A 26,531-nucleotide genomic window follows, 5' to 3' on the forward strand; every position below is an offset into this window, starting at 1 on the left:
ATGATAAGTAATTTTCTCCAGGGGTAGACACACCCCATCAATCACTATGAAAGAGGGAATCGGATTTCCATGTTACTGCTATACATTTCTTGGCAATAAAGCGATTTTAATAAATTTGGATAATGAAACAATGCTAAACTAGCCAGGGCCGTGGATAATGCTTGGAATACTTCCATTTACAGCGTCACGAAACGCATTTAATCCAATGTTGGAGAATCAGGAGACATTTTCTGGAAATGTGCTGAATACCTTTCAATGATAGCGGGTGGCTCAAGGGTCACAAGAGGGGTTTATAGAAGCCCCTTGCAGATGGGACCAATTGGCACAGTATCAGAATTGGAATAGTTTAAGCGGGGTTCCTTCAGACAGGATGCGAAACTGAAGGCTTCTTGTGTTTATATCATTAGTAGGATGGTGCAGAAGAGCGGACAATCGAGAAAGCAAGTGCCCTGTAGATGTTGAGGCTGCGTACAAACGTCCACAACCCTCTCGCTGGCCACGGCGGTGGTTGGGAAATCCGCGTCCAAGATGCGAGTTTGCCGGTGCTGAACTTCCCATGTGTTACTTGAAGTCATTTCCCACCCCGGGCTGGGGTTGGATCTGGCGCCCGCAGCGAGCCCCGGGGGTGGGGGGGGGGGGGGGGGGCGGGCAGGTGGATGGGGGGGCGGGGCGGACGGGTGAGGAAACCGGCTGAGAGCTCAGCCACTTCGCGAGTGACTCCCTCGGGAGCCGGACGGTTCTCGGGTCGTCCCGTCGAAACGGACTTGGGGCAGTTTTATTGGCAATAAGACATTTTTGTGTCATCTTGGAAGAGACACCGGGCACTGAGGAGAGAGAGAGGGGGAAGGAGAGAAAGAGAGAGGGAGGGAGAGAGAGAAAGAGGGAGGGAGGGAGGGAGAGAGAGAAGGAGGGAGAGCAAAGCAAAATGTGTCCGGGGGTCGGCACCTTTACGATCGTCGTGCTCGGTTCTCCTGGAGTGGGGAAAACAGCCATCATTCGGCAATTCCTTTCCAACGAGTTCAGCCAAGTGTACACCCCAACAAGACGCAGGTCCGTTCACAGACCCTCGGTCATCTTAGACAATAGCATCTACCACTTGAAGATTGTGGATGTGCCCTCTATCCCAGCGTTTCCAGCGACCGGCGCTCAGGTAAGGAAGGGGCTCTTGCCTATTACTTGTGTTGTGTCCTTGCTCCTGCTTATTCAGTCTCTCCAACTTCTCATCTTCCCTACGCATTGGTGTTTTTACCCATTTCTCCTTTAGTTTAAAAAAAAAGCCTCCAGGGGCCGAAATGCAAAACCAAAAAGGACGTGCAGATCTGCCTTGGTGAAATAGCCACCGGGTTATGGAACGGATTTAACAAATCCCATCCTTTCTCGTCTGAAAATGAATGGGAGGGAAATCCGTTTAAAGCGATTGCGAGGAAATTCAAACTAAACAACAGGCATTTTATCCCTGATTTGACTGCTCTAACTGTCGGTCAAGATCCGCCAGTTATTGAAATACTTCAAGCGAGAAACTGGCTGCTCTCCTCATTCCAGTCGGCGTTTGGGGGCCAAAAAATTGTTATTTTATCCCCTTGGGTGTGTAAAAAAAAGGGTGTGCACATTTTACAAGTGGGTCCAATGTACATCATCTGTTACATTTATTTGTTGAAGATAGAGGGATCTATCAACTTCATTCAGCGTATTCAGGCAAAACATCTGTTACCAAAAACACAAGGCATTTTGAATAACCGTTTCAGCCCTCTGCAAATTGAAGATGTACACTGAATCAAGGATATGTCGTGGTTAAATAGCTCAAAGGTTTATGTAGACAGAGCCGTCAGGAAAATGTCACCTTGAACAATGTATTTAGGTTCTGTATTATGCATTCCTGAACAGGCCACTGCTTATTTCTCTGGTTCTGGGAAAACAGTCCTTCAATAGGGCTTTAAGATTATAACAAGGGTCTGAGAAAATGCTTATCGTGAAAAGTAAAAATGTGAGGTGATGCACTTTTGAGAGTACTAATGAGGCAAAGACCTGTACCAAGAAAGGTAGGGTGTTAAGGAGTTGTTGGAAAACAGCCCCATAGATCTTTGAAGGTGGCAACATGGTTAGGAACAAATAAGCGATACCGGCCTTTGTTGATTACAGAAGTGGTGTCATTCTCCTGCAACTTTATAAAACCTGAAGTGTGACCTCAACCGAAACACTGGATACAATTCTGGTCAGCATGCTGCAGGAAAGAAGTGGTAGCACAGGAGAAGGTGCAAAGGATATTCACCAGGATGCCACCATGGGATGAGTTCAGTGAGAGCGAGAGAGAAGAAACTAGATCTGTTCTCTCTGCAGCAGACCGGGTGCAGCGTGGGCACAGTTTTTGAAATGTATAAAATTATGAGGGGCATAGATAGGGTAGACTCCATATCAGAGGTGGGTAAAACTGGTTAGCATAGATATACGGCAAGAGGAAAGAGATGCAAGGGGGCTTCTTCCCTCACAAGCTTGAGTAGTTGGAATACACTGACAGAAAAAATGGTTGAGGCTGGGGCATTGATGAGCGCTCAAATCACACAGGAAGAGAAGACCATGGGCCAAGTCTTGGGAGACGGGATTAAAACAGGTCAACTGGTCAGCACAGACAAGTTGGGTTGAATGGTTCATATTCATGCTGCACATTTCTAGGACTCCAAATGCAAATTAGACTTGAACAAACCAATTTCAGGAGAAATATCCTTTTAAAGAAAATGGCAATAATGTGGGATAGAGACAAGAACAAAGCTATGGAACAGGGTTTAGGCAAGGCAGTGGGAGAAAGCACATGCAAAGCATGAATGCACATAATAATCAGTTAGACTGAATGGCCTGGTCACTGCTTGTTTGTAATTCTATTAATTACTGCCAAAGAGTGGACACACTCTTGTTCCCAAAAGTACTAATTGATCCTTCAGTTTGATAACGAAATTGCACCAAGTTACCGTAAATGTTGGCATACAAGATTGTATTTGAACCTGAAAAATGTCACTGCAAAACCAGGGGTTGTCTTGTATGCCAAGTATATAATCCAAACCTTAATATCTTGTAGTTTAGAGTTTTCTCCATCACGATGGAGAAGAGCATGAAACACTCGTTTAACTCCTACAGTGCTACTTTTGGAAAGCTGGATTAATAGTAATGTTATACTAAAACAATAAAAATGTATTATAAACCTATCTAACATACCTTAAAATAACAGCACAGCAAATGAAGCTAACAGCACACACCAGTTGCCATTTGCCACAGCTGGTGAACCGTGAAGTCTCAGTGCTCCTCCTTGGTGCCCATCCGTCCAGTCCATACAGGCTTTAAATAGCCTGTTAAAGGAGCAGATCATGGTTTATTTTAAAATATGCTAATAAAATTTAGACCTGAACTGAGTGATTTGCTGTTAAAATATTGTGACTGCATTACTCCACTGATCAATTGGTAAAGGACTATTGCGGCAGTAAGCTCTCAGCGGTAAGTGCCTGACTTGGGGTGGTCTTATACAGTGAGTATTGCTTAAAACCTACATTTTCAGTGGAAATTGAGGGGTCTACTTATACACTAGTTATCTTATATGCAGCCATATACAATATTTACCAAGAAAGCATATCAGTTCAGCCAATTGGAATGTGTAACATTAAATTGCTCATCGGACAGCTAACAAATAACTCCCATCTTACAACTTTATTAGTGCAGATTAAAGCATTTATGCTTAATGGCTTAGTCGCTGTGTGAACAAGGCCCTTTTTGTGTTCAACTTTATGTTGTTAACTTCTGTTTTGTGTAAATAACAGGTTTCTATGACATATTTATGTTCTAAAGTAACACCAGCTACTTATATACTTACTCCTTGTGGTGGTACACCACTGGCCTACTACAGGGGGCAACCTCTGTACCTGCAGAAGTGCATGGGGGCAAGACAACACCTGGCCGGCTGTCAATCAGCTGACCTGAATAGACCAAGCCCCACCCAGTTGGGTGTCAATCACCCTCCGGAATACAAGCCTGAGCTGGCCCTTCGAAGACACTCTCAGAGTTTACTTCAGCTCTCCTCACAGCTGGCTCTGTGGAAGTTTATGTCATTTAGGTTTTGAGTGTTTGCTTCTGTCTGATAACACACCACAATTTATTCAACATGAATTCTTAAAACTGCTATGGAAAAGCTCCTGAGCGCCGGGAGCCTCAAAATCGACCCACGCCACCTGGAAGCACAAACAAGCTTTGAGATCTGGAAGCATACGGTCGAAGTGATCGTCGAGGCACACACCGACGACATCCTGGACACCGATTGAAAGAGGCTCGTCTTACTCCAATCAAAGCTGGGTCCCCGAGCCTTCCAAGCACTCAAAGACTGCACCAGGTATTTGGAATCAATGAACACCCTCGAGACCGTGTATAAACCTCCCATGAATGTGGTCTTTGCAAGGTACCTCCTGAGTATCCATGCCCAACTGTCCGGGGAGACAGTCAAGTCCTACCTGGGAGCTCTGCATGAGTTGGCCCGACCTTGTCTGGCTGGTAAATGAAAGGGAGGTCAAGAGGCTGATCAGAGATGCCTAAGTCCGAGGGCTACGCTTGAGGGCCACCAGGCAGAAGCTGCTGGAGGACAATATCTACTCCCTGGCCAAAAAGGTGGAGGTAGTCCGAACCCTGGAGGCAGCGGCCCTGCACACCGAAGCCTTCGATTCCAGGCTACCTCAGGCCTCCATATGGTCAGCACATTCGACTGCTGTGACCCTAGATCAAGCTGGGGAAGAAAACATAATTGATGCAGGCACCCAGCGCCCATGTAAGTAAGTACTGTGGATCGCAGTGTGAGTCTGATCGTCGATCGCGCCAAAATTGCCCAGCCGAAAAACATTATTGTTCTAGTTGTAGCAAGGAAGGCCACTTTGCCAAAGTATGCCTCTCAAAGCCTGCCGGCAGCTCAGCGGCCCTCTACAACCTTTCCCCCCCGCCCACGATCTCCACCATGTGCGATTGCCGGGCGACTCCTTTGCCCCCGGAGCCACTTCCAGCCTCTCCAACCCCGGCAGCCCAACTTCCCGCCTCGCCGGCAACGATCGTTGCATGCACGCCATGCGCCCGGGCCAGCCCTCGCACTCACTAGCGCCGCCTCGCAAAGACTACAATGACATCACTTTCAGTCTATGGAATGTCATCACTTCCCCCGGCACAACTAGCCCAGCCAGGGAAGGAGGCCAGCCATGCCTCGCCCTCCCACACAGCACCGTCATCTTGGGCCGGACAGGCACCGATGCCGCTATCACAGAGGCCCTCCCAGGCCTCCAACGATGACAATGTGGTCAACACACGTGCTGACCAGGCCGCCCTACCAACACATCCAACGCCGCTAACAGCCGCACACTGCACCCCACGACTACGGAGAGCACCACTGGTCGACTTCTCCCTACGCCAGCAGAGGATACTGACGACCACAAGTCACCTCCACCATCAAGAAATGACGACTTGGACTCTGAGATGGTCCTAGTAGCCACCACCTTGACCAGGAACATTCCCTACGACCTCAGGCACTCCATGATGGTCATAAAAATCAACAGGCAGGTAACAAGGTGCCTAATCGACAGTGGCAGCACCGAGAGTTTCCTTCATCCAAGCGTGGCCCACTCAATAAAGCTAAAAATCCACCCCACCACCTTCTCTATCACCTTCACCACCAAGGACCAGACTATCATACCCTTGGCTGCTGCTCAGCCAATCTGACTGTTGGAGGGGTGGGGGGAGACATACACTGGATTCAGGCACCTGGTCATGCCCAAACACTGTACCCCAGCCCTCCTGGGCTTAGACTTCCAATGCCACCTGCCGAAAGTCACCCTTGCCTTCGAGGGCGGGCCACTACCTCCACTCATGCTCCACAGTGCGCCATCCAACCAATCCTGACCAACCTGTGGCTTCTCCACACTGTGCATCAACCCCCCCCAACTCTCTTCTCACACCTCATGCCAGACTGCAAGCCAATAGCCGCCAGAAGTAGGTGCTATTGCGCCACGGACAGAGATTTCATCAGGGCAGAGGTGCTGCAGCTTCTGGCGGAAGGTGTCATAGAGCCCAGCAACACCCCTTGGAGAGCCCAAGTCCTTGTGGTCAAAGGGGGAAGCAAGCGGAGGATGGTCATGGATTACAGCCAGACCATCAACCGGTACACCCAGCTGAATGCCTACCGCCTACCAAGGATAGCTGACATGGTCAACGAGATAGCCCACTACTGGGTCTTCTCCACGACTGACCTGGTTGGCCTATCACCAACTCCCCATCCACCCACGGGACAAGCCCTATACTGCCTTTGAGGTGGACAGGTGCCTGTACCAGTTCTGCCGAGATCCGTTTGGGGTCACGAATGGGGTCTCTGTCTTCCAGCGGAAGATGGATCGTATGGTAGACTGGCACAAGCCAAAGGCAACGTTCCCATACCTGTATAATGTCACCATCTACAGCCACGATCAGCAGGACCATGATGCCAACCTGGAGAAATTTCTCCAGATGGCTGAGGAGCTGAACCTCAACTTACAACAAATAGAAGTGCGTGTTCAGCACCACCCGCCTCGCCAACCTGGGGTACATCATGGCACATGGTGTCATTGGCCCAGATCCAGAACGGATGCAGGCCATGGACGAGGACTCCCCTTTCCGGGTGGAGAGCTATGCCTCTGATGTAGCCCTCTCCACTACCCTCATCCAAGGGGGAGCGCCAGTCGTCTTCTTCTCCAGGATCCTCCACGGCTCCGAGCTAGGGCACTCCGCCATTAAAAAGGAGGCCCAGGCGATCGTGGAAGCAGTCTGCCACTGGTGCCACTACCTGGCCAGCAGGAGGCTCACTGACCAGCGGGGAATGTTCAACACCAACCACGGGTAAGATCAAGAACCACAAGATCTTGCGCTGAAGAGTCGAGGTGGTGTCATACAGCTACGACAACCAGTATCGCCCGGGGAAGCTTAATGACTCCCCTGATGCCCTCTCCCAGACCTGCGCGTCGCTCCACGATGACCAGCTGCAGGCACTGCACTAGTCCCTCTGCCACCTGGGTGTCACCCACTTATACCATTTCATCAAGTCCCAGAACCTCCATTACACCATCAGCGATGTCAGGACCATGACAAAGGCGTGCCGGGTCTGCGTGAAATGCAATCCTCGCTTCTTCCACCCACCCCAGGCTTATGTCGTGAAGGCCACTCGGCCCTTGAAGCACCTCAGCATGGGACTTCAAGGGGCCCCTGCCTTCCATAAATCAGAACGTCTATTTCCCCATGGTCATAGACGAGTACTCCCGCTTCCCTTTTGCTATCCCTTGCCCAGACACCTCCAAGGCCACCGTCATCAGGGCACTGACATAGATCTTCACCATGTTTGGCTACTCCGCATTTATCCACAGCGACCGGGCGTCTAGTTTCATGAGTGAGGAACTACGCCAGTACCTAATAGCAAGGGGCATTGCGACTAGTCGCATGACTAGTTACAACCCAAGAGGTAATGGGCAAGTGGAATGCGAAAATGGGGTGATCTGGAAGGCAGTTCTACTGGCTCTTAAGTCAAAGAGGTGGTCCGTAGAATACTGGCAGGACGCTCTTCCCGAGGTGCTCCATGCTATTAGGTCACTCCTGTGCACGGCTACCAATGAGACCCCTCATGAACGCCTGTTTCGTTCCTCAGGAAATCGGCGACGGGAACGTCTCTCCCGGCATGGCTCGCGTCCCCAGGACCGGTGCTTCTGCGTAGACACGTGTGGGCACACAAGGCCGAATCCCTGATCGAGCAGGTGTTCCTCCTTCACGCGAACCACAACTTCGCCTACGTTAGGTTCAGCAGCGGTAGGGAGGACACCTTCTCAACCAGGGACCTCACGCCAGTTGGAGCACCCACCATAGCATCCTCCAGCCCAGGACCACGGCAGCCTAACACACCTCGCACTCCCCCCCCCCTTGACCCTGGACAGCTATGGGGCACTCGAGACCTCCTTGGCCACCAAGGACTCACTAAAACCATGGGGGATGAACCTCCTTCTACCCCCCCCCCACCCGTCCAATGCAGCACACACCTCAACCCTGGCCACTCCTCCATGGTGCACCACGCCAGTCGCTCCAGCCCCCACATACCCTCACCGACCAGTAACCAGGAGCCTCCCCCCGTCGGGACAATTTTAAAGAAGGGGTGAATGTGGTTGTATACCACTGGCCTACTGCAGGGGGAAACCTCTGTACCTGCAGAAGAGCTGGGGACAAGACAACACCTGGCCAGCTGTCAGTCAGCCGACCGGATAGACCAAGCCCCACCCAGTCTGGTGTCAATCACCCTCCAGGATATAAGCCAGAGCCGGCCCTTCAAAGACACTCTCAGAGTTTACAGCAGCTCTCCTCACAGCTGGTTCTGTGGAAGTTTATGTTGAATAAAGCCTATTGAACAGACTTTAGGTTTTGTGTGTTTGCTTCTGTCTGATAGTGCCCCACACTCCTACCGTATAGAGTAAAAAAAAATGAATTTGATATAATGGGGTGTTCTGGCAGGCTAATAGTATTTTGTATCATAATATTAAAACATACACAAATGGTTTCAAATTAGGGGCATCTTAATCAGGTACTTGCAGTACAACTTGACCTAAAATATAAAGTCAAAAAGTATGCAATTAAAAAATAATCAACTATTATCTCTATTTCAAATACCTTGACCACATGTAGAACCATAGATAGAGGGAATAATTATTTTGTGATTTATAACCTCTATTCTGCTGACCTTTTCAATGGCTTGGCATACAAAGAAAAAGATGAATATTTACATGCAAGATCTGCCATGGTCACCAACAAACATGGTCAGTTCAACCCTATCAATTGCCAGTTCACACCTGAATGCTACCCTTTGTTGTTCTGTTGTGAAACTAGTTTTACAGCATCAGATTCCCAAGTTATTTTGTAGAGATGGTATTTTCAGCTCATAAGATGTTTTCATTTTTTTTTTAAATATTTAAAATGAGGAAAATGAATCAAGCCATTAAAAAAAAAATTTAGAACATGGGAAGACAGTCCTCAGTAATGCAAGGATTCTTTGAGTGTAATTGATTCCAGCATTGGATTGTTTACGTGTGTGTTGTATGGCATAGATCCGCGTTACCCTACAAGTCCATCTTGTTGAGATAAGCAACGTCATGAAAAGTAAGATGATGTTTGCACTTTGTTTAGCTCAATCCCCATTCGATCAGTTTGGTGTTCGATGCATTCCTTTACAGTCCATATTTCCCTATCTCCCACATCTTATGTTAGAATTCATCTGCGGCAGCTTACCATTTTCTACAGTGGAGCCAATGTTAATTCTGATCAGTGAAATAAATGTGGATAAGCAGCATCACAAAAGGAAGGAAATTTGAGCAAACATTCCTAGCTCTTTGTAGTTTTGCATCTATTATGGCCACGCATCCAATTAATATATTTCATTAAGGAGTAATGTCAATCCCTTTGTACGAAAGTGAAGCTGAATCTCCCTGTGGCTCTGAAGCTCGGTTGTTATTCCTCAAAGGGTTTTAATTTAATTATTCTCTCCATCATAAATGCCAAAACCTGCACTTCTAAGCTTTCCCCATCACATAATACATTTTCAACAATTTTTTTATGCTGCTCATTGATAAGATTTTCCAAATATCTTAAAACTGCAGAACACTAATAGCATGTTGCAATCACAGAAATGCTGCAACAACTTTTGAAACTTCAGGAAAAACATCTCAAAATATGTATGATTAGTTTTATTCTTAGTACCAATGCTTTGCTCAGGCAGCCATTAGTCGAGATCTAGAAGCCAACATTAATGAAATTTTGCAGGCTTGTGTTCCATGATCAGAAATAGTAATCATCGATTTCATAGATGTGATGCCATGTGATCTCTTTCAATTAAAGCTGCAAATTAATTCAACACCATCTGGAAGTTGAGGAACAGTTAAGTTATCAAAGTAGATAACTAGTGACATGGTGATGCTCCCTGCCTTGTCAAAATAATGATAAATATTGAGTAAATCCCCCTAGCACCGCCAAAGTTACAGTCACAAGCACTGTACTAATCTATACTGTTCTATACTAATCTGACTGCAAACTTCTTCCATCATCCGAATATTCCATCAGGCAAATCTTCCTGCTTTACAAGCCTATCTGCCAAAAATATCCCACTGCTTTGACCTCTATTCTCTGTTGTGTTAAACATATATAAGTATAGAAATATCTTTCCTTGATTACTTCTATGGACATCAAAAAATATAGTTCCCAATGTCTACTTAGGACATTGGGAACTAGTTAGGCACTATTTAGGCCATGTTAGGCACTATTAGTTAGGCACTATTAATGCCATGCAACCATTTCTGATACTTTAAATGTGCAATTTTTATTTCTGCTTCTTTTCTAATTTAATGAAGAAACAGAAAAAATACAATTATTTTTGGTTAATACGTGCATTTTGAAATGATCATCTCTGATTCGCCACTAAGACCAAATATTTGCTTACATAGTACTAATGATTATCCTCAGTGTAGATCCTTTATACAGGCCGCTTGTGATCCAAACCTCTTTCCCAATTCCAGCAGATTAAGATGCAAATAATTTGTTTGTGTTCAACCGTTGCCAAGGAAAAGGTCATATAAAAGGTCAAAATAATTACCTCTTGCATCTCAGGGGATGGCTCTCAGATATTATTCAAACATGATGCATGAGCACTTGCCACATAAATTGTGCCAATTGATTAAAGTCAGGTTCAAACGAATCAACAATTCATATCACTCTTGTTATGAGAAAATGTGTGCAATTAACAAATGCAATTGTAATTAATTAAAAATGTTCAGGTTAAAGTGAACATCTCCATTTTGGATTTGTTTTCCAGCCCCTTTCTCTGCAAGTGATGACTTTTGCTGTGCAGTGTCTTATCAAACTTAAAGCAGGCTCAGACTTTCAGTTCTTTGTTTTGACTACAGTAGGCTTGACGTGCTCGAATGTGACAAATGACTCACTACCTAACAAGCACAAAATTAATGACCTGGAAACTGAGCTTCACAGGGAGGGGGAAGAGGTACCCGGACCCTTTTTTTAAAAAAATCAGGAGGCAGTTACGCTCATTAGAATAGCTGCCTCAGATTTTGGCCTGTGCTCGGGGACAAAAGGGTGTGACTGCAAGTGAGGGAGGTCACGCAATCCAGAGGAGCCACAGCCCCTGATCTTCTCTCACAAGTCTGAGATAAGAGAGGGGATTAGACAAAGAATAAGCAACCTAACTGTGGTTCTGGAAACCAATGAAGAGAGGGGAGAGAAATGTAGTGGTAATCAGGGAATAGGCAAAGTTCTCTGTCGCAGAGATAGTGTCCTGAAGGCTGCATTGCCTGGCTGGTACCTGGGCTTGGGACACCTTATCTGACCTGCTGAGTCATTTGCAGTGGGAGGGGAAAGATCTCATTGTCGTGGTCTATGTGGGTACCAACGATGTAGGTAGAGCCAGGAAAGAGGTTCTGCTCAGGTTGTTTGAGGAGCTAGGGGCTAAATTTTTTAAAAAAAGCAGAACCAAAAAGGTAATATTCTCTGGATTACTACTTTTTTTTTCTCTTTGGCTTGGCTTCGCGGACGAAGATTTATGGAGGGGGTAAAAGTCCACGTCAGCTGCAGGCTCGTTTGTGGCTGACAAGTCCGATGCGGGACAGGCAGACACAGTTGCAGCGGCTGCAGGGGAAAATTGGTGGGTTGGGGTTGGGTGTTGGGTTTTTCCTCCTTTGCCTTTTGTCAGTGAGGTGGGCTCTGGGGTCTTCTTCAAAGGAGGTTGCTGCCCGCCAAACTGTGAGGCGCCAAGATGCACGGTTTGAGGCGATATCAGCCCACTGGCGGTGGTCAATGTGGCAGGCACCAAGAGATTTCTTTAGGCAGTCCTTGTACCTTTTCTTTGGTGCACCTCTGTCACGGTGGCACTTTAATCACATCCAAATTGGCTTAGCGGTCAGAAGATTAGAAAGTTAAATGTGTGGCTCAAGGATTGGTGTCGGAGTACTGGCTTCCAATTTATGGGAAATTGGCACCAGTATTGGGGGAAGGAAGAGATTGTTCAAAAGGAATGGGCTCCATCTGAACTGTGAAGGGGCCTGAATGACATAACTAGGACTATACACAGGGCTTTAAGCAATAGGGGAGTGGGTTCAAAAGATTGGAAATGGATGGATAAAATAAAAGGAGAGTGTTGATAAAGTAAAGACGAGAGTTAAACAAGAGAGAAGAGTGTATAAAAGTCGTGGAAAAGAGGCAAATGTTACTAGATTTTAAAAAACACAATGAGTGAGTACAAGGGCATTTCATCTTAATGCCCGTAGTATTCTAAACAAGGTCAGTGAATTTGTGGTGCAAATCAGTACAAAGGGATGTGAAACGTACTTGCAGGGTGGAGAGTAGTGGGAATTGAATTTTCAAGGATAATAGGCAATATGGAAGGACAAGCAGGAAGCCAAGGGAGGTGTCGTAGCACACTTAGTTAAGGAAGGGCAATAATGCAAGATCTAAGGAGCAAAATGTTGAATCCATCTAGGTAGAGAGTAAGAATAATAAAAAGGAAAAAAAAATCACTGGTGAGAATTGTCTATAGGCCACCCAATAACAACAGTATAACAGTCCAGGCAATAAACCAAGAAACATCAGAGGCACTCAAATACTCAAGGATGGAACAGCAGTTATCATGGGGGACTTTAAACATGTACATAGACTGGGTAAATCAGGTTGGTCGAGGCAAACTTGAGGAGGACTTTATAGAATGCATCCATGATAGCTTTTTTTTGAACAGCCTGTTACTGAATTGACAAGGGGACATGTTATCTTGGATCTGATCCTGTATAATGATCTTGTAGTTAGAGATCCTCTCAGAGTTAGAGATCCTCTTGAAAAGAGTGATCACAGTATGACTGAGTTTCTCATACAAATGGAGGGTATCAATAGTTTGGTCTAAAACCAGTGTACTATGCCTAAACATGGGTAACTACAAGGGGATGAGGGAGGAGTTGGCCACTAGACTGGGAACACAAGCTATATGGAGGGACCGATGAGAAGGGGAAATTGATATTGGGTAATGAAGAAATGGCTAAGGACACATCTACCGTGCCAAAGACATGCTATGGGAGGAGAGGACCTGAATGAAACAGCTATCACTAAAGAGCAATCCTGAACAAACTTGGGAGTCTAAAGATAAAGAAGTCCCCTGGTCCTGATGGAATGCATCCCAGGCTTCTGAAAGGAATGGCAGAAGTTATAGTCCAAATTCTCTGGATTCTGTGCAGGACCCAGCAGAATGGAAGACAGCGAATATCACATCACTATTCAAAAAAATGTTAATAAAAGGCAGGGAACTATAAACCAATTATGTTAACATCTACAGTTAGGAAAATGCTTGAAGCTATCATTAAAGAAGAAATAGCAAGGCATCTGGAGTGAAATGGATCCAGCAGGCAGACACTGCATGGATTCAGTAAAGGTAGGTCCTGTTTGACAAGCTTACTGGAGTTCTTTGAGGATATAACAAGCACAGTAAGAAGGTAGTAGATGGACATTGTTTACTTGGAAGGTGTTAGATAAGGTGCTGAATAAATGACTTGTACATAAGGATGCAAGGAGTTAGGATGACGTATCAGCATGGATAGAGGATTGGTTAACCGATAGAAAGCTGAGAGTTGGGGTCCAGCAGTGTTTTTCTCATTGGCAGTCAGTGGTGAACAGTGTACCGCAGGGGTCAGTTCACAATATACCTTAATGATCTGGAAGAGGGTACAGAGTGTGGTGTATTCAAGATGAATGATGACATTAAATTGAGTGGAAAAACAAATTGTGTAGAGGATATGGAGAGTCTGTAGAGAGATATAGAGAGGTTAAGTGAGTGGGCAAGGTCTGGCAGATGGAGTACAATGTTGGTAAATGTGAGATTATCAACTTTGGAGAAAAAAATAGAATATTATTATTTAAATGATAAGTGATTGCAGCAAGCTTCTGTGCAGAAGGATTGGGGAGGGGGGGTTTGCTTGTGCATGAATTGCAAAACATTGGTTTGGAGGTGCAGCAGACTATCAAGAAGGCAAATTGAATGTTGGCCTGGATTGCTAGAGGGATTGATTTTAGAAGCAGGAAGGTTATCCGCAATTGTACAAAATACTGAAGAGGCTGCATCTGGAGTACTGTGTGCAGTTCTGTTCTCCTTTCTGGAGGCATCAGGTTGATTCTAATGTGTTGAGGGGGTTAGCCTATGAGGAGAGATTGAGGCATCTGCAACTATACTTTCTGGAATTTAGAAGAATGAGAGGGGATCTTCTAGAAAAAACAAAATTACGAAAGCCATAGATAAGATAGAAGTAGGTAAGTTGTTTCCATTGGTGGGAGAGACCAGAACTAGGGGACTCTGCCTCAGGATTCAGGCTAGTAGATTTAGGACAGAGATGAGGAGAAACTTCTTTGCCTAGAGGGTGATGAATCTATGGAATTGGTGGAGGCTACCTCAGTAAATATATTTAAGACAAGGTTGGCTAAATATTTACATCGTAAGGGAATTAAGGGATATAGGGAAAAGACAAGTAGGTCGAGATGAGTCTATCATCAGATCAGCCATGATCTCATTGAATGGCGGAGCAAGCTCGACAGGCCAGATGGCCTCCGCCTGCTCTTATTTCTTATGGCAGGAGTGTGATTGAGCACTGTCTGTTTAGCTAGATGTGTTTAACTCCAACAGCACACAAGAAGCTCAGCATCATCCATGAAAAATTAGACCACCATCCTGAACATATTCCTTCCACTGTAAAGCCAGTGTGTGCATCTACAAAATTCACCCAGGTCTCCCTAACAGTGCCTCCCAAACCCATGACCAGTCCCACCAAAGGACAAGTGCAGCAACTGCAGATGAGGATCAACATGTACAGGTTTTCCTGCACACCATCCCCACTGAGCCATGCCATCTACACCATCATTGGGTTGATTTACAGACTTCTTTGCTAATTGCACTGTGGGAGTGTCTTCATCAAAAGTTGAAATCAATTCACCACCATCTCAAGAGCAATGAGGGATGGCAACAAATCTTGAACTTACGATTGAAGTCCACATCCTGAAAAATGAATAAATAAAATTTGACTTTTATCACTAGTTCTCAAGGATGATTGGTTTCATATTATGATGGCCACTGGATCACATCAGATTAAAAGACTTTCCACATCTCTGGTGTATTTTTGACACCTCTGACTTTGCCCTTGACCAGCCAGTGATTTCTTCTCATTAACATACCTTGCTTTTTTTTCTAAAAATGTCATTCACATTGTTTGAATTCCATTTTGTCTTCTTCCTAATGTATGCATTGACCTACTGCAATATAATTCTTCCTCTGTATATAATTAATTTCGGTTAGAGTTAAGAATTGAGTTTGCAGTTATTCTTGGGGTTGGATTTAGGATTTGGTTACATTTATCTTTGGAAAAATTAATTTATGAAGCAAAGAATCATCTTAAATATTTATTAATTTATGTATATTTGCTCCTCCACTCTTCCATTCTCTCAATATCATGTTTGTATTTCTCAGACCCAAAACAATGACATCATCTAGATGATCTTTACTTTTCTAACCTTGTTTGGTCTGACATTGTCTCTTTGTCCTTGATCACATTTGCACATGATAATCTTGCCTGCTAATGCTCTAATCCTTCATAGAACTCAATAATAATTAAAACCCACAACAGATCCTTAGCTGACATAATTTGTCACATCTCAGAAAGCTGAAATGTTGTTTGTTTTCTAATTATCAATTAATTACAATGCACAGGAATATCACCAATATTGCATGTACATTTTAACCAACTTGCCTCTTGGAATCTTGTGAAAATCCATGCAGAGAAGCTCAGGGATAGTCATGTAACCATCTTCAAGAAGTTTGCTGTTAACTGGACATGACCTACCCTTCACTATCATTGAGTAGCTTAGGCATGTGTTACAGTGGTCCAGGCTGATCATTTGATACAAGAGTTGAAATCTTACTTTGAAAAGGAGCTTTTAAGATTAATCAATTTAAACAACTAAAACAAAAAGTTAGTATCAAGAATGGTCATCAAGGACACTCCAATTGCAAGACCCCAAATGATGTGTATCAGTCTGATGCCTTGTATGGTCTTGCTCAAATGTTACTCAAGACCCAAAGAATTGGGTCAATCCCATCACTCCCTCTGAACTAGGTTAGCACACAACTCAATTCATCAGCAATTAGTGATGAACAACAAATGTCGAGTTTGTCAACAATGTTCAGAAACCAAGATTGAAAGAAAAATCTATCCATGCCCATTCGAGTGCAACTTCCCTTTCAGGGCCCTAACTGGTGTTACATTCTAGTTATCTGATTCCTTCCATCTACTAAAATGAATTGATACAAAATTCTTGCGTTCTAACAATCTCCCAAACCCCCACTGCTCTTTTTTCCTATTGTTATTTTGATTTAGGGACATTTCTACCAACGAACTTGAAATGTATCAAATGCCCCTGGGTAAGTGCTTCCTAACTTCCGCCACTATTGTACAGTCATCACTCTTCAACAACCACATCTGAACAGGAGATGTGCTTTTACCTTGACCTTTTTTGAGTTCCTGCACCATCATATAACATGTCCATCACATCGCTACAGCATTTCACAAAATTAATCTAGTGTCTATTGGTGTCTGGGTGGGAATAGCTGAACCCCAGGGTGGAGAGGCACTGCTGTGTTCAGGAACCTCAACACTAATGTTCCATAGAATGCTACAGGCAATTTGGCTCTTCTAGTCTGTGGCGACCATTGTTCAGCTTGTCCCAATAACCTGCTCTCATTCCATAACCCTCCAGACCTCTTCCCTCCATGTATCTATCCAAATTATTCCTAAAATTCAAAGATCGAGTCCACACCCACTACGTCAGATGGCAACTCATTCCACGCTCCCATTGGTCTGCGTTTCCTCCTAATGTTTTCCCTAAACCTTTTGATTTTCACCCTAAAGCCATGTCCACTCATATTTATCTCTTCTAATCTAAGTGGAATAAAGTTCTCAGTTGTTTAATTTTTCCCTGTAACTCAACTTCTGAAGATCCAACAATATCTTAGTAAATCTTCTCTGCACTCTTTCAATCTTATTAATATCCTTCCTGCACACAATATTCCAAGTTTGACCTCACCAATGTCTTAAATAGCATCCCAACTCCTATACCCAATACTTTGATTTATAAATGCTAAAATGCCAAAAGCTTTCTTTACAACCCTGTCCACCTGCGATGCCACCTTTAGGGAACAATGTATCTGTATCCCGAGGTCTCTTTGCTCCTCCACACACTTCAGTGCCCTACCATTTATGTCCTTCCTTGATTTGCTCTTCCAAAATGCAATACCTCATACCTGTCTGCATTAAACTTCATCCTCCATTTACTGTCCCATTCTCCTAGTTGGTCCAGATCCCTCTGCAAGCTTTGAAAATTTTCCTCCCTGTCCACAACACCTCCTATCTTTGTGTCATCAGTAAACTTGCTGATCCAATTTACCACGTTATCACCCAGATGTTTGATATAGACAACAAACAACAGTGGTCCCAACACAGATCCCTGAGGCACACCCATCATCACAGGTCTCCAGTCTGAGAAGCAACCATCCATTACTACTCCTGGTTTTCTCCCACTCAGCCAATTTCAAATCCAGTTTACAACCACTCTATGGATACCAAGCATTGTAACCTTCTGAACTAACCTCCCATAAGGGACCTTGTCAAAGGCCTTTCTAAAATCCATGTAGTCAACATCCACAACTTATTCATCATCTACCTTCTTGGTAAATTCCTCGAAAAACTCTACAAGATTTGTTAAACACTACCTACCATGCACAAAACCATGCTGATTGTCCTTAATCAGCCCATGGCTATCTAAATACTTATATATCCTATCTCTCAGAACTCCTTCCAATAATTAACCTAGTACTGAGATCAGACTCACTGATTATAGATACCCAATTTACCATTGGAGCCTTCCTTAAACTGTGGGACAACATGAGCTACTCTCCAATCATCCAGCACTCCTTCTGTGGCTAAGGACATTTTGAATAAATCCATCAAGGCCCCTGCAATTTCAACACTTGTCTCCCTCAAGGTCCGAGGGAATATCATATCTGGCCCAGGGGATTTGTCCATCTTTATTTGCTGTAAGGCAGTAATCACCTCCTTCTCCTTAATCTCCATTTGTTTCCCTTCAATCTGCATGCACTATGCCAGTTTCCTGAGTAAATACTAATGCAAAAAAAATGGTTTAAAATCTCCCCCATTTCATGGGGCTCTACACAGATCTGATCCTTTAAGACTAATTATGTCCTTTATTATCCTCTTACTCTTAATATATTTCTAGAAACCCTTCGGGTTTACAGTCACATTATCTGCCAAAGCACCCTCATGCCTTTTTTTTTTGCCTTCCTGATTTCCTTCTTTTGTATTCTCTTACATTTTCCATAATCTGCAAGTATCTCATTTGCTGCTCGTTGCCTATACAGGTTACACCTCTCTCTTCTTCTTAATCATATCGCCAATATCCCTTGAAAACCAAGGTTCCCCAAGCCTGTTAATTTTGCCTTTAATCCTGGTAGGAACATGCATACTCTGCACCCTTAATATTTCACCTTTGAAGGCCTTCCACTTGCCGGAACCATCCTTGCCAGAAAACAACTCATTCCAATCGACTCTTCCGAGATCCTTTCTCAATTTGACAAAATTGGCCCTTCTCCAATTTAGAAACTCAAGGATCAGACCTATTCTTATCCACAATTAACTCAAAACTAATGACATTATGGTCACTGGACCCAAAATGCTCACCTACACGGACTACTGGTTGCCTAATAGGAGTGTGATAGTCGTGCTCTTGTCACGGTACAAAAAGTACAACCAAGCCACACAGTGCAACACAAACAGACTTTATTCAAATAACGCTAGCCAGAATGAGCAGTTGTTAGGGTTGGGTAGACAAGGTCACCTCACTAACACGGTTTGGTCTCATTCAAAGATTCAAGGCAAGGGGTACAATTTAGAAGTCATTCTTTTGCATAATTAACAAACAGATTTCCACAGATTCTTTGTTATAAAGATTTGCATTATACATTTTTTCATTTCAAAATGCAGGAAAAAGGGAGTCCCATCAATCAGAGGTAGCAAATACATGTGGAGATTCATAAGTGTTGATGGCTGTCTGGGAATGATCTGTTGTGGTCATTAGAATTAATAAGCTTATGAGTCACACTGGCTACTGAGACAGAGGTGCACCAAAGAAGAGGTACAAAGACTGCTTAAAGAAATCTCTTGGTGCCTGCCACATTGACCACCGCCAGTGGGCTGATCTCACCTCTAACCGTGCCTCACAGTTCGGCAGGTAGCAACCTCCTTTGAAGAAGGCCGCAGAGCCCACCTCACTGACAAAAGACAAAGGAGGAAAAACCCAACACCCAACCCCAACCCACCAATTTTCCCTTGCAACCATGTCTGCCTGTCCCGCATCGCACTTGTCAGTCACCAACGAGCCTGCAGCAGACGTGGTCATACCCCTCCACAAATCTTCATCCACGAAGCCAAGCCAAAGAAGAGTCACACAAAGGTGACTGAAACTACCTGCACAGGGAGGGGGCCAGTACCAGCTTATCTGTTGGCACCGGCTTTCAGCAGGCTCCTTTGACAGTAAAGGACTGCATCGGTCATGTGGTAGTAACGGCTTAGTTGCATTTCGGGCGAGAAGTGCTCAGGAAAGGCTTACTCCATTGACAATTTGCTATGCAAATATGAGTCCGTTTAGCTGTTAATTCATGCCCATGAACTCCAATTAGCTACCTTAATTGTTTCAGGGAAAGGATGGACAAAGTGTTGATGGCTTGGTCTGGAAGGGTCTCTGAATACATGGAATGTAGCTTCTGCCGTCCTCTTTCTGGATTTGAAATTACAGGCTGGAGTTTGTTATTTTTTAAGCCTGCGATATTCTCTTATGCTTGTACTGACTAGAGCCCCCTAAACCTATTCCTTCAGCTGCGTTTTGGCAGGAGCCCGATTTATGTTTGACAGCTCGTTGGCCAGATCTGTTAGTGTTACTGTGTTAAAAGGTGTCATGGAAGGTGTTAAGGATTCTAAAGACTGGGGGCTTTGTTGGGCAGGAGTGATGCTTGGTGCCTCACTGAGAAGTTTGTTAGCCAAGGAGTGTATTCTTCTTCTCTTGCTGGTTCCCAAGATCTGCAATTCTTCTATGAAATACAAATCCCTACAGTAGACGTCTTGTGAACTACAAACTACCGGATTACAGGATATCAAGTATTACATCCTCTCTCATTGGTACCTCTACACATTGATTTAGAAAACTTTCCTGTACACATTTGGCAAACTCCAAGCCATCCAGTCCCTTTACAGTATGGGAACTCCATTCAATATGCAGAAAGTGAAAATCTCTTATTGCCACAACTTTCTGTTTCTTCCAATGGACTGCTATCTCCGGTCAGATTTGTGCCCCCAATTCTCTCAGACCATCGGGCGGTCTCCAAAGACAAGTCTATTAGTGTGCTCACACCTTCCCCGCTCCTCAGCTCCAAACACAGGGCCTCTGTAGAGAGCCTTCTGGGCTGTCCTGTCTATGCACAGCTGGGGATGTTTTCCCTGACCAGCTAGGCCACCACTCCCGCTCTATCATGTCTGAAACATGGAGCTACCAGTCCTGCCCCTCCTGCAACCAAATCTCACTATTAGCAAGAACATCGCAATCCCACGTGCCAATCCACAACCTAAACTCACCTGCCTTACCTACCCCACTCCTCGCATTGAAATGGGTGCACCGGAGATCATTCCTCCCTTTGCCTCTGCCCGTACGAGAAAGATCATTGCTGCCGGGAACATTCAAATGGTTTGTCCCTTTGTCTTGTGACATCGGCTTGCCTTTCAAGTGTTTCAGGAGGTACAACCAACACAGTAGTGAAAGTCAGGGTGTGAATGCTTTCCATAGTTACTCACCTTTGTCGCTCTTTCTTTTATTGGAGGAGTGGTCCGACTCGCGATGTCGAGGGCTCAGACATGCCAATGCATACATCCTCGTGTACGACATCTGCTGCCCTGACAGTTTCCAGTCCGTGAAGACGATTCGGCAGCAGATTGGAGAAGTCAGGTGAGCAGAATGTTGCTCCCCAATGTGCATTTTGATTCTGTCTGGGGAGGGTCGGGTTGCACACGGCCCACTGAGCAATAACAGGCGCAAAACGTTGGCCCATTGGAAGGCGATGGACCGACCTCTGCGTCTGTCTCTCTGCCGACTCCCTTTCATTGCGAAGGCCTTCCCGAACCCTCGGCGGCCGTCAAGTGATTCCTACAAAATTCAACTGCTCCAGGCAAAACTTTCGACCCCCCCACCCCACCCCTCCGTGCTCGCCCCAAGTGAACTGCCCCCTCGTGTATTTCTCTGCAACATGATTTTTCCACAGGCCTGCTTTCAGTGGGTGCTGGCAGAGTTTGAACGAGGAGGCTTTCTCGTTTTTACCCAGCTGTTGGGCATTGCAGGTGAGTGGGTTTCCTTTGGACCACGCCAACTTTTGATGGTGCCGTTCCGAATCCGGCCACCAGGGGATGGAATGGAGCCAAGGCCAGAGCCCCCCGCTCTCCTCCTTCCAGAGCGTAGCACCCTTTGCACAAGCCCCATTTTATTTTCATCGAGTCCTCTAGATTTTACCAAACGCCAGGCTAGAGTTACAACTGACCCCCATTACCCTTAGCACAGTGCTATCGAGCAGATCAGGGAAGCAAAGCGTTAAATAATGCCATCCCAAAGTTTGCATTCTATTAACACGAACCAGGTGGAAACCCCCTATCTCACTATTTTATACTCTTGGGGAGACCAGAAGGACAAGATAATGTGCGGCTGTCAAAATACCACAGGATGGATCATGAGCTGAATTCACAGTGGATATGAATATAGAGGTGGGTAATTTGGCAGATGAGAAAGTTGGTGTGGTTGTGGATAGAGAGGAAGGTCGTTTAAGGCTACAGATGAATATAAACAAGGTGGGCAGAAGAAATTTAATGCAGACAAGTCTGAGGTGATGCATTTTGGGTAGGACACATAGAGTAAGTCATGGGCTGCTCAGAAATTTTGATGAACACAGAGACAGATTTAAATCTTTAGTTCCCTGAAAGTAGTAACACTAGTGAAGAAAGCACATGGCAAGTGTTGAGATGTTATGATGCAATTTTACAAAACTCTAGTTATCCAGCTTTTAGAGAATTGTGTGTAGTTTTGGTCAGCACACTGCACCAAAGAGGTGTTGGCCTGGATTGTTATGGGAAAAGATTGGATGAGCTGGGATGGTTATCCCCTGGAGCAAAGGTGGTAGAGAGGCATGAATAGGGGAAAAATAATCTTCTTGTATCTGATAAGGGCAGTGGCATATTAACTACCACCCAGATCCCTGGGCTGAGTTTCATGCAACAGGTGCCCTGTGGATACTAAGGGATTATGTGGTATGTGAGTGGCTTAGAACAAGTACTTATTGAGTGCTTGAAGCACATCTGTAGCCAGGCCATTTTACAAAGAGAAATTTGGCTATTGAGTTGCAAGTGGTATTGGTGTTTATAACTATATATAACCATATAACAATTACAGCTCGGAAAGAGGCCAATTTGGCCCTTCTAGTCCGCACTGATCCAAGAACCCTCCTCTAATCTCACTTACCAGCACTCTGCCCATAACCCTCCATCCCCCTCCCATACATATACTTATTCAATTAAAGCTGTTTTCATGAAAACTAAAGTTGAGAGAACTGGGAGAAATGCTCAAAACTACATGATGCAATGGTTTATGAGAGCAATAAAAACATGGAGAGTTGGCAAGAGATCTTAGACATTTGCTTTGAATGTACTATTTTCTGATCATTTGGCAGGGTGTCGAGCACAAAACAAGTGCCAATTATCGTTGTTGGAAATAAACGAGACCTACAAAAGCAGCGTTTCACTCCACGGAGGAGTACCAGTGTCCTGGTGAAAAAGATGTGGAAATGTGGATACATTGAGTGTTCCGCTAGATACAACTGGCACATTCTACTTCTGTTTAAAGAACTCCTGAGCAGCGGCGTAGGTCGGAGCTGCAAACATCTCCACTCGTCTATATGCATCCAAGGGGCACTACAAAGAAACCGATGCAACATAATGTAACACTGTGCTCAAACTTCCCATTTATTATTGTTGAATCAGCATGCTGTTTTCCTGATTAGTCAAATTTAAGGACCAGGACAATTTAGAAAAAATATTTTTTAAATAAAATAGTTTTGCATTCAGCCTCCTTTGTTGAATTTGTTATGATTGGACAGAAAAATAATATTAAATCTTCACACCAAATTAAAGGTCAATTGGAGGCAAGGAATTTGAAGCCAGTTAATGGTGGAACAAGATTTGAACCTCAGGTTACCATTTATGCTATTGTATTTAGGACAGCCCAAAGTTTAAAACAATTCTCCTTAAAATCAGGGTCATTGTATATGATGGGTCTAAACTTCTTACATTAATAACAAAGTCACAACACCACCATCATCTTCCTGCCAGCTCTAACACAATCTAGTGCATGCCTTGTTAGTTACTTGCAAAATCTCAGCACTTCTCTGCTGGATCCATCCACCTGGTTCGACAGCTGACAGCTCTGTACAGGCTTGAAACGGCCGGTTACAGGAGCCGACAGTGGTTTATTTTAACATATCCAAACAAAATTTTAAACTTGCAATGTTAAATTTGTTTTTAAAATATTGTGATATGCTTTTAACAGCATCCACTGGTCAGTGATAAGTGTCTGATTTGGGACATATTATTGAAAGGGTATGGTTCAAAAACATTTTAGGCAGAAATTCAGATTCCTCCCTATACTTATTTTGGACCAGTCACAGGAGCAACAATAATTCTACTTTGAAAACCATAGATCATTACAGCATAGAAACAGACCCATTCAGCCCATCTAGTCTGTGCCGAACCATTTTTTTTTGCCTAGTTCCACTGACCTGCACCCAGTCCATAGCATCCTATACCTCCCTCATCCATGTACGTCCAAATTTTTCTTAAATGTTAACATTGAGCCCGCATTCATCACTTCAGCTGGCCGCTCATTCCACATTCCACCATTTTGTGTGAATTAGTTCCCCCTCATATCCCCCCAGTTGCTTCCCCTTTCAACTTGTATACTTCAGACCAATGCATCCACAAAACATACTCCGGTAGCTTCAGTTATATTATTTACCCCCATCACTAACCCTCTACTGCTTCAGTTGTTAAATTCAAGGGAGCCTTTGAGAAATTGTATGATAATGCAGGGAATATTTGGAATTATGGTAATGCTTCATTCTTGCCACCGTTCTACCTTGCCAATCAAATTAGTCTTTCTCACATCATATAGGATGCCACAGGTGCTCTGTGCTTAGAAAGAGATTACTTAAGGTAGTATGCAAGTTGAAAAAAGGTTGAGAACCTCTGCCATATGCCATAATTGAACAAACTAATCCATTTTCACTGTTGCAGATCTGTTGAATCCGGAGTGGAAACTCCAAACTCATCTCTACCACATCTCAAATCTCCCCTATTACCCACCCTATTATCATGCACTTTACCTTAGCCCAGTGGTCCTCAAACTTTCATCCCCATTCACATATCACCTTAAGTAATCCTTTATTAACCTGTGGCAAAGGCAGCATGTGAGTGTGGAAAAATGGTTGAGGACCACTGCCTTAGCCAGTCTATTGAAGATACCTTAATTCATACCACTGCCATTTGAGGACATGACCATCCAGTCATTTCAACCTCCCATCTTCACTATTTCCCCCACTCCATCTTCAGCCACATTACACAATTAATCACAGGTTTTAGGGCAATGAGGATCTGACATGAAAAGGAGTTGAAGCCCAAGTTAGAATAACCACAACCATATTGAACAGAGAAAGGCTTGAATACCAAGCAGTCTACCCCTGCTGTTATTTCATGGTTTTTGGTGAACCATGTTCCCTCATTAATAGACCTGTAGGCCATGTAGCTCTTTTCGAACACTCAGCAAGGTTACAATTAATCTCCCTCAACTTTTTCCACAATACTCAGTGGATAATGATTTCAATCACTATCCTGCATACACTGTAGGCCATGTAGCTCTTTTCGAACACTCAGCAAGGTTACAATTAATCTCCCTCAACTTTTTCCTCAATACTCAGTGGATAATGATTTCAATCACTATCCTGCATACACTCAAAAATCTAAGTATCAACAGATCTCCAGGACAGAGAATTCTGAAGATTTACAAATCCTTTAAAGGACAAAGCTCACATGACTTTCTCCTGAGAAAGTCAGCAATTGAGACAATGCTAATCCTTCAACCTCTTATTGCACAAATCCTCAAATTTACAATTTTTGCAGTTCAATTCATTCTTCCAAACTCCAGAAAACACAAACCATTCTAATCAAACTTTGCTCATGGAATAACCATCTCATTCCAACAGTTAATCAGCCTCTGCAGCATTTTATTTCTAAATACACCCTATAATCAGTGTCTCATTCCAAAGGATTAAAATTACCTTTGTAAAATGTGCCCTTGGCATCTCCTAATCTCCATTTCCTGCTGGACAATCCCTCTTCCACTGATCCCATCCTCCTTTCACAGACCAACATTAATTTTCATCTTTCCTCTCATCATCCAATTCATACCTTTTGACTGTTGGTCTGGACTCCTTCTCTGCCATTTTTCAGTCTTTATTCAGATGCCTTCCTGTTTTTTGCTTGTACCTTGAAGGGCTCAGGCCTGAAACATCAGTAATAATCTTTACCACCTTTGGACACTGCAAGATCAGCTGAGCTTCTCCAGAATTTCTGTGTGTGTTTTACTACAAATAACAGCATCGGTAGATTTTTGTCTTTCACTGGCATTAGCATCTACACTGTCTGCCATCCAAGCCCCACATTCTAACTATTCACCTTCCTCCAACAGGCCATCAAATGGTGCAACACATTAACCAGGCTTCATTCATTATTCAGGCAGCTAAGCTGATCCTTGAACTGATCTTGTATTTAAAAAAAAACACATTAAGAACATCTAATTCAGTGGTTCTCAACCTTTTTCTTTCCACTCACATACCACTGGAAATATTCTCTGTGCGATAGGTGCTCAGTTTGAAAACCAGTTTTAATTGTACCTAATTGACTCATTAGGTGCACCATTTCATAAGTCCAAAAGAAATGGGCCAATGACAAATTTTCTCAAAAATATTTCATTAACAATTGGGTCTAGAGCAGTGATTTTCAATCCCTTACAAATCAGACAGCACCAATGGCATAGGGATTACTTAAAGTCATATGTGAGTGGAAAGAAAAAAGGTTGAGAACCACTTATTGAGTCTTGAGAAATATTGGAACAAAGTATTTCATACTTTCTCTGGACTTTTTGAAGTCAATTTTAAACCTAATCCTGTAACTGCTTTATTTGCTATTGTTGGAGAGAGTGACATAACTTTTAACAAC

At 44.1% G+C, this 26,531-nt stretch overlaps 1 protein-coding gene across 1 annotated transcript; it reads left to right on the plus strand.

The window, feature by feature from the left end:
- Positions 1–914: 914 nt before the first annotated feature.
- rasl10a (RAS-like, family 10, member A) lies at positions 915–23,276 on the plus strand. Its single transcript, XM_069930433.1, has 3 exons — positions 915–1,150; positions 21,044–21,168; positions 22,934–23,276. Exons 1-3 carry the CDS (start codon positions 926–928, stop codon positions 23,202–23,204), a joined length of 621 nt encoding a protein of 206 aa, XP_069786534.1. The 5' UTR covers positions 915–925; the 3' UTR covers positions 23,205–23,276.
- Positions 23,277–26,531: the final 3,255 nt, after the last annotated feature.

Source organism: Narcine bancroftii, chromosome 4 (assembly GCF_036971445.1).
Source record: "Narcine bancroftii isolate sNarBan1 chromosome 4, sNarBan1.hap1, whole genome shotgun sequence".
NCBI lineage: Eukaryota > Metazoa > Chordata > Chondrichthyes > Torpediniformes > Narcinidae > Narcine > Narcine bancroftii.

Bases quoted from the DNA above. Each gene is read 5' to 3' on its own strand.
- rasl10a (XM_069930433.1), top strand. From the start codon at position 926: ATGTGTCCGGGGGTCGGCACCTTTACGATCGTCGTGCTCGGTTCTCCT. The intron at 1,151-21,043 runs GTAAGGAAGGGG...CTTTTATTGGAG, and splicing joins TTCCAGCGACCGGCGCTCAG to GAGTGGTCCGACTCGCGATG. The intron at 21,169-22,933 runs GTGAGCAGAATG...ATCATTTGGCAG, and splicing joins CAGCAGATTGGAGAAGTCAG to GGTGTCGAGCACAAAACAAG.